Source organism: Ptychodera flava, chromosome 18 (assembly GCF_041260155.1).
Source record: "Ptychodera flava strain L36383 chromosome 18, AS_Pfla_20210202, whole genome shotgun sequence".
NCBI lineage: Eukaryota > Metazoa > Hemichordata > Enteropneusta > Ptychoderidae > Ptychodera > Ptychodera flava.
Window position 1 is genome coordinate 36,114,499 of NC_091945.1, and position 12,416 is coordinate 36,126,914.

Genomic DNA, 12,416 nt, shown 5'->3' on the forward strand with positions numbered 1-12,416 from the left:
GTATTATTTTAACCATCGACAATATGTAACACATGAGATTGTAGGATACTTTGCTGGAGAAGTTCAGAAGTTTAAAGTGTATTTGCGTGATGATATCAAGTGATATTCACTAAACAGAACCTGGAAGGGGCTGATACTTTAATTTAGTGAATCTGATTATGCTTAAAATATAATGTACCCCCTCCCACGAGGCAAAGCTGAGTATGTTATGGAATATAAAGTGTGCTTGAGTCCATTATTGACAGGGAGGGAGTACATTATTGCTTTCATTTCATAGTTTTGGTGATGCCAGTGAATTTGTAGATGTAGAAAACTTTTGGGGCCACAATACTGGATGATCAAATAAATTATCAGTAATAATCTGGGGGCATGGCAGTCACAAATTTCACTGGTATTGACAAAGCTATAATACAATATGCAATAATCCAAGAATGCAAAATAATCAATTTTCCTCATTTCTCCACAGATTGTCACTTTGTAGAAGCTGATGACTACGTTGAAATTAATGGTGAAGTTTTCCACAAACCATTTGTTGAGAAACCAGTATCTGCAGAAGATCATAATGTTTACATTTACTATCCTTCTACAGCTGGAGGTGGAAGCCAAAGACTGTTCAGAAAGGTGTGAAATTACTGTGTATTTGGTTTTAGTCAGTTATTAAAGAATATATTGGTAGAGATGAAGTTGATGTAAGGAAGATGAACTTGTGTGTACATCAAGGACCATCACAGCATGGTCTTTGCATGCTGTATAAAGGCCAAATAAAAAAAATTATATATTTCCTGTAACCTAACGTACACAATTTAAACCTTATGGTCTGAAACTGTTTTTTCGGGCATTATAAATATCATGTCTGATTTTGCCAAATGTTGCTGTTTTTTTGATCGGTTGTAACCTATGAAAAATACCAGATAAAAAGTTCCTGATCTTCCCCATTTCCTATAGACATGTAAATGGAAACAGGGCTCGAAATAATACCTGTCTGCCTGTCCCGGACAAGTGAAATTTGGCCTGGGACAAGTAGTTTTGAAAGTACTTGTCCAAGTGGACAGGTAGGTTTTTTCAGCCTGCAACCAGTATTTCAACCTATTGACAACAGCAAATATTCATAAGTTTAAATTTATATAGCAGCGTTTCCGTTACAATTTCAAAACCTGCGTACGATTTTACGCAACTTGGTTTTTATTTGCGTAAAATGTATCAACAACGCGTAAGGTGTCGGTGGGAATCGGTATCTGAAGTGAGTTAGTTGGGCAGTCTTTTCTGTCGAACTTGGGGGTTTCCTTTAATGCGCATGCTCTATTAACAAAAAACAATAACGTGGGGGCTTCAAGGTATAGTAGCTAGCTTAACGCTTGCAATGCCGTGATGCATGTCTCGTATATGATCGTTGAGCAGCCTAATGACTTCATGTTCAAAGAAAATACTTTCTGACAATGAAATTAGTGTTTTCAAAGAGCCAACAAAAAGCAGATACTGATCAAAGTCCAGCGGGACCTCTCAAGATGCAACCCTACAGAGTGTAAATCGCCCGTAAATCGTCACCCGTAAACACTTTCCAAATAACATACGACCTAATGACCATGATTAACTGTATTGTGTTACCAACAACGTAGACTCGATGGATTCTCGAATTTTTTGCATCTGTAGTGTCATTGTCTGTACAGAACTGATTGACACGATGCTTTGTGATGATGAAATACAATGTTTCATAAAGAGTTGCCGTCCGCTAAAGTCTAAAATGTTGCAATATCATGATAAATGTCACTTGCAAGCAGGTGCATAAGCATATGTTCTATTTTTGTCCTGCATTGAACCACGTAGACTTGAGGCAATGTATGGCGAGCCAAGTACGTCCGTGTCATGGGGCGGCATTTCTCAATGCGTATTAGTTTACGTACTCATGATTTTTTTTTTGCGTATTTCAGACTATTTTGCGTAAAATATGCAGGATTTTTCGTTAACGGACACGCTGTTACAGTATATACCTTTTACAATTTTGAAAATCATTATTTGGATATTTACCTGTCAGAAAAAAGTAAAAGAAAATTCGATAATATCTAATCACTGTTTACAAGAGGCAGCCATATTGATTTATCTAAGGTCACGTCTCAAATCTCTTAGATTGGGAGATTCTCAGAGCTATCTCGACACCGCTGTTACGCCAGTTTGCATATGATACAGGCATGAGTTTGTTGAATTGACTTGAAACTAGTGTAGTTTCTTAGAATAAATTATGCCATTTTGGACAGGTACTTTTCTCACTGGGACGGTACTTTTTATTTGACTTGTCCAGTGGACAGGTGGTTGAAAAAAGGTATTTCGAGCCCTGGGAAACACACCATTATTTTTCCGTGATGGCCTGTGGTGACTCATGTCTTGAAGAAGGAAAGTCAAGATCTATTTACTCTGTATTGGTAAATTTTTTTTCACGGCAAAAATACTCGTATCATTGTGCTAAATGAACTAGAGTGTGTGGTCAGGTTGAACATATGTAGTTCCTCTTACAGGGACAAAATACTAATACTTTAGGAATCAAATTCTGACATATACTACATTATTATGGATAACATGCCTTTACATGTCTCTGTGTCCCATCTATGAGTAAAGTCAATGAGCAATCATTTTTTACGTAGCTGAATAAACATTTTACTCCTCATGTAGGGTGAAAATTTTCCAAATAAAGTCAAAATTGATGATACATACACACTGTGATAAAATTCTTAACATGCTTTTTGCTTTATATATGGAATGCACTTGGTTTTACATGGCAGATAGTCCATTAGCCATACAGGTTATGTGTATGTTTCCACTCAATTTTAAACAAAATTCAAAAGCATATAACTCCAAACAGCTTTCATACCTGTACTTGTATTGTTTTGTGCATGTAAGTATGTTGTGTTGTATGACATAGCATACTGTATATGTATTTGCATTTCGTATCAAAGAAAAGGTCAGTTTTACCCATTTTGTGTTTCAGATTGGCAGCCGTAGTAGTGTGTATTCCCCTGAAAGTAGAGTTAGAAAGCAAGGATCATATATTTATGAAGAGTTTATGCCCACTGATGGCACAGATGTCAAGGTATGGCAAAGAGTATTTTTTTGATAAGCTCTCTTTGAATCATTGTACAGTATGTCACAGCTTTATCAGAGATCAAATGACACCATTCTAAAATTATCATATGACCTGCATGTAAGGACTACGTGAGACCCAGCATAATTTGAGTGTTTTGATATTTAGGTAGTTTCAATCGGGTGTAACTTATTTGATTTGTCATGGGAACTGTAGAAAATTCTCATTATAAATAAAAATATTACATGTGAATATGGGCTTAATCAATTGGGTTAGACTGATCAATGAGATGAAGTGTTCATACTTTGTATGTATGGGTGAAGTCAGATAGAATTAAGATACATTAAGTAGTGCAATTATTGAATTAGAATTTGTGTTGAAGTTGAGATCTCATCACATTTTATGAATGTTCATTCAGAAATTTGATATTGCTGTACATTTTTACAGCTAATACTCATAAAAGTATATCGGTACATATTCCAGTTCAGAAGCATACAATTGTAATAAATACTGGATACCACCAGCACTTAAGTAAATTGCTTACTTGTACAGAATTAACAATGAGAAGTCACTGGTACCCTCATCAGTTTTATGTGAATTTAACAGAAATAACATGTTGTAATTGTATCATTTATGCATTAATGAATCCACATATTCCATATCCATGGACACACTAGGCTAGCCACAGCATGTCTTGTACTCTACTTGAGTTCAATATGTCTTTGCACTGTTACCGTATGTAGATATTTGAAATAGCAGTGTATCAAACACAATTACAGAAATGTAGAACAGAAATGTAAGATTCAAAATTTGTACGAGTATGGAAATCACAAAAGCAAGTGATGCAGAATTTCTAATTTAGAAAATTTCCTCAAGTGAAAATCTTTGATTGCACAGAAAAATTGTAAACTGTGAAGTTTTAGTTTCTGTATCGTAGATCATTGACATTTTTCAGTATAGTTTGACACGTGTCAGTTATACCTGGTATTATATGTAAACATTAAATTTTGACACGTGTCAGTCATACCTGACATTATGTATCTAAGACCGATAAAATAAACACTTTGTATATTGTACAAACAAGTAAATTTGCAGCTAGTTATCAACAGTGTTTATAATCTGGTGTTCCTTTCTAGTTCAATGTCATTGTGGAAGGTCACATTGGACTCAAGGTGTACTTACATGAAGTAGCTGTACAGATGGGAAAAATATTGAAGTCCCTATGATATTTAACTTTGTTGCGAGTGATTTATTGGTTTATTGTTTCCATTATAATGAATAGATTTGGATGAACACAAATACCAGGATGAGAAATGGCCTGCCTTCCCATGCAGCAGTGTACAGCATACTTGTAATTGATACAACATTTACACCAACAGACAGACATTACATGCATGCCATACACAGTAGGATGGTGGCTGACTTGTTCAAATCAATGTAATAACTGTGATGAACATACATGATATCATGTACAGACTATCTGTAAATTATTCAAAACCATTCACAAAAACTTTTTTTTCTCACTATAGTAATAGTGTCCTATGTAATATTCAAAGCTGATAAAATTTACTTCAATATTAAAATATATCTCGCATGACTGTCTATACCCTTTGCACATTTTACTACTTTCTAGATTGCTTCTAATGGATGATTACAATGCGAGAGTTTGGAGGGAGGAAATTCTGACACTTGTTATTATTGTCTTGCTCTCGTCTAAATGGGTAAAATGTGGAAAGTCAAGTTTTATAAATATTTCCACATGAAATTCTTGCCAAAGAATACATTCTTTCATTGTAAAGAGGTTGATCAGCTTACTGATCTATACTCTCATGTATTTTACCGTGAGATGCTTGGCAAATGAGAAGACTTCATTCATTAACAAGGTCACCAGAGAACCAATGCTTGTGTGGGGACTACTAATTTCAGGAAACTGTTGTCCCGTGGGACTACCATTCATTGATAATTCTACTTAAAAAATTAACTGCTGTTCACTCTCCCACTTTTATCCCATTGTTTATAGGAGAAGATGTTAAAAAAAATTTTCATTTATGTTCAGGGAAATCATGTCATTAAAATTAGTTCTCTCAGGACTACTAATTTCCAGGGATGGTAGTCCATCTGTACTACAACATAAAATGGTTAATTTCAAGCCCTTATCTACATCCACAGTAGGATAAGTTCAATGAGATTACCTTTCCATCATACATACATTTGGTCTTGTCCTAGAACTGGCTGTTATGTTTTACTGGGGTTTTGAATATATAGATGTTAGTACAGTATATTTTAATAAGCTTTCAGTGCACATTTCATAAAGCCTGTTGATGTTTAGCTATAGCATGGACTATTATATGCTTGTCCCACCAGGTTTACACAGTGGGTCCAGACTATGCACATGCAGAGGCCAGGAAATCACCGGCTCTGGATGGCAAAGTAGAAAGAGACAGTGAAGGCAAAGAAGTTAGATATCCAGTAATTCTCAACAATATTGAAAAACTCATTGCTAGGAAAGTTTGCCAAGCATTCAAGGTAATACACTACCACTATCTAGTGTATTTGATTTCCCCACATGGAGCGTGTGAGTTTCTTCAGATATCAAGTGGCAGTTATTTTGACCATCAGATAATTTCTGTCATCTTACACAGAGTACAAACACAACACCAGTAAATCAGTCATTGATTAATATAGAGAGATCGACATGTCAGAACAAAGAGTATTTGTATTTGAGCTAAAGGAAAGTCTTCATTTGTAATGAAAATAATATGATTCTGTGTTCTAATTCAAAAAAAACTTTTTATATGTAGAACATGGTGTAGGTTCGGCTTAGATACCTTGGAAAAATTCAATATGATTGTAGAGTTTGGTGTATATTAGTGTACAGTACAGTATGTCAGTCAAGTTTTAAAATAGTTATGCAAATATTCAGAGGTACCCTCACTGTCTAGAGAATTATCATAGATGCTCCATGATACGGTGTAGCTAAGAAGATTTAATTTTTATTTTTTCTGAATTTTTGCAATGTTACATCAGTGAACTTTGCATTGTTTTTTCCTCACAGCAAACTGTTTGTGGCTTTGACTTGCTCCGTGCCAATGGTCGATACTATGTGTGTGATGTCAATGGCTTTAGCTTTGTGAAGAATTCCAAAAAATACTATGATGATTGTGCTAAGATATTAGGGTAAGTCTTAGATTTTAAGCTAATTGACTTACCTACTTCCTTTGAGGACAAAATCACTGCCAGCGTTGCATATTGGTGATTGTTCCTACAGAAATTTTCTCTAATGATGAATTTCCCTGAAATTTCATATTTGTTGTCCTTCTTTACATTACAGTCATCTTATTATGAGGGAATTAGCTCCTCAGTACAACATTCCATGGAATATTCCAATTGAGGAAGAAGAGGTGCCATATGTTCCAACCACATCAGGATCAGTGTAAGTGGCCTTTGACCTTCTGTTGGTTTGATTATAAAAATTTAGATTTTAACAATTAGTGCAACATATAGAAGTTTTACTTAACTGCTTCGGAAATTAATTTGTTTGCCTTTTGACTGAAACGACATTATTTCTTTTGATAAGCTTATAAGAAAAAGCATTTTATTGAGATTCATTGATTTCATGTAATAAAGCTCATTCCTTGAATTTTTCAGGATGGAATTGAGATCTGTGATTGGTATAATGCGTCATGGTGACAGGACACCCAAACAGAAAACAAAGATGGAAATTAAACACCGCAAGTAAGTTGTTGTTTGTTTCTTTGTATGAACAAGTATGGATTGGACATCTACGTGTACCGCTTATTGCTGTCAATTTCAAACTTTGTTTTCAAAAACTTGGGCAGTTAAAGTCTCCTGTATATATTGCTATTATCAATTAATTGAATGAGCAAACCTACCAGTGCATAGTACATATTCATTGGATTTATAACTTGTTACCATATGTTTATGGATTGACATTCTGTAATAATGTAGCTGTGTGGGAGATGTACTGCAAAAATTGATTTATGTTCAGGTTTGATACATTTTCATGAACACCAGAGTGTGTGTGGGGGGGATGCGGGGTGGGGTGGGTAGCTGTGTGTGTGGCACTATAGTGACATCTGTGTCATCACATGATACAAGGCAGAGGAAAAGCAGCGTATAGATAATAGGATTCACCAATTGTTGCTCCATTGGAAAAAGTATTACAGGATTAGTACACAGTGGAAAAATGCAACTCATTGATGACAACTTTTATTTGCTAAACTGCTTTGAGTGCCAACTTATGTGTTTATCCATATAATGTTGAATGTTCTTTATTGAAAAGCTAAGGGGTTTTTTGGTAATAAATGATGTTGTGGAATACATCTTCTCATCATTTCATTACAGATTCTTTGAACTGTTTGAGAAGTATGGTGGTTTTAAGCATGGAAAGATAAAGTTAAAGAAACCAAGTGAACTCCAGGTAACAACTAATATTGTCCTTATACATTCTGCTTCAATTGTGTTTCTACATTTCATAAATCATTCTAGAAGCACCATTTCATTCAGCAAAAATTTTAAAAGAAAGCTTGATTTCAGTATCTTGCTCACTTCATTCGCACAGTGAGTCCAAATTGTACCGACTATTAAGAGATTTGGTCAGTATTATAATTTTCACTCATCATGCAGTTTGTCAATTCCAATCATTTACTTTATTCATCATAATTGTAGCCCTGTACAGAGTAACATGCAAGCTTTCTGGTATCATCAAATTGCTAGCATTTCAACTTCTTTTCAGTTGCCCATATCTCTGTGTGTGTGTGTGTGTGTGTGTGTGTGTGTGTGTGAGAGAGAGAGAGAGAGAGAGAGAGAGAGATCTGAAATTTTCCTAACATTTTTGAGAACTCCCTACTTAAGTGTGTTAAGGTTCCTTCCCTATCAACAACAAACCAATTGTGCTTGTCGGTGTTCCGTAATTATTTTTATACTATAGTAAGATCTGCATTTTTATATGGGATGTATAGATTCCTGTGCTTAATCAATTGTAAATAATAAATTATAGTATGTCATCATCCACCATATTTCTTACAGTCTCATGATCCCGCAAACTGCCTGAAAAAAATTCAGTGTCATGAAAAAAAAACAAAGATAGTGACATGTTTCCAATTTTACTTACTAGGAAGTATTAGATGTGACCAGATTTCTGTTGTCTGAGTCAGAAAACAGTCGTAGTGAGAATGAAATTGAAGAGAAGAGAGCCAAGCTTGAACAGGTCAAGAATGTCCTGGAAATGCATGGAAAATTCTCAGGGATCAATCGGAAAGTTCAACTGAAATATCAACCAAGGGGAAGGCCAGGACATGCAAGTAGTGATGATGGTAAATATGGCATTTTGATTTGTTACAAAGCAGAAATTTCTTCAACAGTTGAAGAAAGAAGTTGGGAATATGACCTTATCCTGTCAACAGTGGAATAGTCCCATAGTCCCATAGTATTCATTAAGGTTGTGGTTGCATGTCAGTGTTCGTGACTCATCAGGGTATTGAAGTTACATATACTTAATGGTAATGTGTTGGACTTATCATGGCAAAAATGATAATTCTTGTTATGTTTTGGAATTTAAGAAATTGCGTACGAGAATTTTCGGATATGAAGAGGAAATGAACACCAAAAGGAATTTGACAAAGTACTACTCATGATTTCTCCCTATTTCACAGGCTCTGATATTACTAGTACATCTGCCTAGGGTTGAATAAGATTGTGAGATGGATAGTGAATTGGTTTTAAATGAATATATTTGAATTTGAATGTTCAATGTAATGTTGTTCCCATGATATCTTTGTACACCGATCCAAACTATATCTATCATGGCAAGGTCTGTGAGTCTTAACCTGTTCATCCCCAATTCCCTGTAAACAGGTTCACAGTCACCATTGATAACAACTGGTTTGGGCCAAACCATGGTTGTGAAAGGGTTTAAGTCTCAATATTTTGTGATGCTGTTTTGTTATTCAATTTTCAGACACTAAAGAAGAGCCATCTCTGTTACTGATAGTAAAGTGGGGTGGTGAGTTAACAGTTGCCGGGAAACTCCAAGCTGAAGAACTTGGCAGAGCTTTCAGACTCATCTACCCAGCAGGACAAGGTAGAACAGACAAATTACAACCTGTAGTAATAACTTACATATACTAGAGTGTGTATTTGTATTCAGCTGACATATTTTTATTAATTCTCTACACACCAGCGATATTAATGATTGCATGTTTTTTTTGCATCAATAAAGCATGGATTCATTGTCTTTAGGTAGTTTGCACCTCAAAACTGAAAGATTTAAACTTTTTTCAAACTTCCCGTAGGGAAGCACTTAATAATTCTCTTACCAAATCAAGAATAAAAAGCAGGGGTTACCATGCAAATTTATGTACTTTAGAAGCAAATTATCCTAATTCAAAATGGCCACTCTTCTGTGTTAACTCTATGAGGAAAAACTAAATTCTTGATTTTCACAAAACTAAGATGGTGATAACCTTCCTTGTATCATACTATCAAGAGCTTCAAGAGTCCCTACAAGAATTAGTAAAAGAATTAGAGTGGGAATACATGTCCAAGAGGCACATTCTAGCTTGAGAAATATAACATTGCCAAGTAGCTACCCTACAGTTACATAGCTCACTGACTACCTAAACACTGTTGTCAATGTTTCTGATGATTCAAATGTGTTTGTTTTGTACAAAGGAGAATTTGAAGGTTTCCCAGGTTGTGGATTACTACGTCTTCACAGTACTTACAGACATGATTTGAAGATTTACGCTTCAGACGAAGGCAGAGTTAAAATGACAGCTGCAGCTTTCACAAAGGTCAGTCATGTCTTGACATTCATTTAAAGTATTAAACCTTTTCCTGCCAAGCGTCCTTGTCCGTTATCCTGCCAAGTCAGTAGAAAACCGCCCCATAATATGTGCCTGCAAAAGATTGGCTCTCCTGCACGATATCCTGCCAGGCATTTGGCAGAAATCGCCCATTTTCAGGGTAGTTTTAGCCGTACTTATACGTGTTAGACTTCGATAATTTCTACATGCCCGTAGACAGGGGAAGGAGCTCAAGGGTTACTGCAGAAAAAAATTGAGGTCACCAGCTTTGTTTGCCCCTGGGAGTGCGTCATTTTATTGCCGTTTCATGTTTATTTTTCGGAAATAAACTCCTTCAGTATTACGCACGTCCGCTAGGCACAAACATCACCTCACTTGTCTGTTAGTCAGAGACCCTGAGGGTCGTGCTAGGGGTGCAGCAGCACCGCAAACCTGTCCTGTTTCCCCAGGGTAGGGTCAATTGAATACGTACCTTCAACGACTTGGCAGTGTAGCACAAAAACTACGTTTTTGCCGTTGTATTAACGACATGGCTGAGCCATTGAAGCACAGCTTTACGTAGTTTAGCCAGCTTAGTTGGGAGTTGGTTTACGAGTGTTACCGTTCATTACTGACTTAATCGAGTGGTCCTCAGTCAGGTACGGGTTTGTACCGACATGGCTTGGGCTGCAGCTAACCAGTGATAACCAGTCACTACACCCAAGTCTTCAGTTCACTTTTGCGATGCACTGGTGCAACGCAATATGCTTCCATTGTTCTAGCCATCGACGTGTCCACATGCCTGGCAGCCATATTGTACTGCTAGCTGGTTTGCATAACAAAAGCAGTCCCTGCTAAGTGCAGGCGGTATCCCCGTAGCATTGACCTTATGTCCCCTTTTGAATTCTCTGTACGCAAACAGCGTACGTAGTTACCAATGCGTCGGCAAGAGGATACGTTTGCCTGCAAACCAGAGCCAATACTTCGGACGATGGAATAAATAAAAAATCCAAAGCTACGTCCATTGAATGGCACGGCCAAGGCGGTGAAGGACGTTGCCTGGCTTGAACTTGCAGAGCTGAAGCCCAGCTTAGTACGTCGGACACCAGTTTGTAATGGTATTTCTGAGTCGTTCATATCCGTTCCATCGGAGGAACAAGTCGAGCCGTCCCGTCAAAAATACGTTCTCATTTTCAGTCACGCACAACTGAATAAGTGACTTTCGTCTCGCACCATCGGCACCATCTGCCAAGTCGTTTGCAAGAGGTAGCCTTCTAGATTAGCATTGCCGAGTTGGTCAAGTTCGGCAGCAATCTCTATAGTGCCAGGCAGCCAAGTACGTCCAACTCCGCCAGAAAACGTCACCATGCTATCCTGCCAAGTCCGCTAAAAAGCGGTAAAAAAAAACCACCGCCCCCCTCGGGTGTGGGGGACTGGCGGACAGGTTTCTGCACCTTTCCCTGTCTATCGACTCCCTGCAAACCCATTTCGAGGGGAAAAGGCGTTCCTTGTCAGAAAACCTCTCCTCGGATGACCCCTAAACGCACAGGGATAGCAAAACGTAGTGCCGTCGACTTGGCAGGAAAGGGGGTACCCAAAAAGGGCCCGATTTCCACTTGGTTGGTAGAATAACGGTCACCAGTGCTTAGATTCTGGCTACACCGAATTTCAAGCGGATTTTCACCGACTTGGCAGGAAAAGGTTAAACACAAATTTTTGAAAATATCAGAAGAATTTTGGTGTTGATGAAGAGCTAAATATGTACTAAACCTACTCAGGTCCTATTCTTTGTATAACAGGTCCACACTCACCATCAATACAATGGGTGTCGTCAAACAATGATATAAACATCAATGAAACTGAAGAATTCAGCCTTATCTCACCAGTTAAAAATCAGTTTGTGTGGAAACACACTGTGAGAAAGAAGGCAACAACTATCGCAACTGTAGTACTTTTTGAAAAAAATTATATTTAAGTGAACAAATTCCAATTTATGAACATTGAAGAACATTTAGTGCAAGGACTTGATAGATTTTCAAGTGAATCATTGTGGAAAGACACCTTTTATAAACAATTCACCACAAAATAACCACATATGCCCAAATGTTGCAAAGGCAGGCACATATGTACAAAACAATTATCATCAAGGAACAAAGCATAATTTCACAGGCATTAGGCTACTGTGAAATGCATGGAACCATGATCATCAACATATGGATATTTATTCAGGAAATAAATCAACTCAATTTCTCAATATGCCAAGCAGACTAACGAGTTTTATGTCCAACAGGGTATGCTGGCATTGGAAGGTGCATTAACACCAATATTGGTACAAATGGTGAAAAGTTCCCATGGATTGCTAGATTTTGACAAAGATTCCCTCTCAATGCAAGCAAGGTAAGTATACTGCTTGACATTCCTTCTTTCATTGTTATGTTAGTAATGTAGGTCTGTAGAAGTAGTTCCTTATAACAAAGAGCTTTTCTCAAAATACATTATATGCACTATTTTCAACTTTATTGTAATGGTTCAATCAT

The 12,416-nt window shown here is 36.9% G+C and overlaps 1 protein-coding gene across 1 annotated transcript in view; it reads left to right on the forward strand.

Moving 5' to 3' along the window:
* LOC139117484 (inositol hexakisphosphate and diphosphoinositol-pentakisphosphate kinase 2-like) overlaps positions 1–12,416 on the forward strand; it is a 36,954-nt gene that overhangs the window by 7,149 nt on the left and 17,389 nt on the right. The window contains exons 5-15 of the mRNA XM_070680617.1: positions 467–621; positions 2,981–3,082; positions 5,438–5,599; positions 6,129–6,250; positions 6,405–6,506; positions 6,722–6,808; positions 7,439–7,514; positions 8,211–8,409; positions 9,054–9,176; positions 9,767–9,888; positions 12,170–12,276. Coding sequence (XP_070536718.1) covers positions 467–621; positions 2,981–3,082; positions 5,438–5,599; positions 6,129–6,250; positions 6,405–6,506; positions 6,722–6,808; positions 7,439–7,514; positions 8,211–8,409; positions 9,054–9,176; positions 9,767–9,888; positions 12,170–12,276 — 1,357 coding nt within the window. The remainder of the gene's footprint in view (positions 1–466; positions 622–2,980; positions 3,083–5,437; positions 5,600–6,128; positions 6,251–6,404; positions 6,507–6,721; positions 6,809–7,438; positions 7,515–8,210; positions 8,410–9,053; positions 9,177–9,766; positions 9,889–12,169; positions 12,277–12,416) is intronic.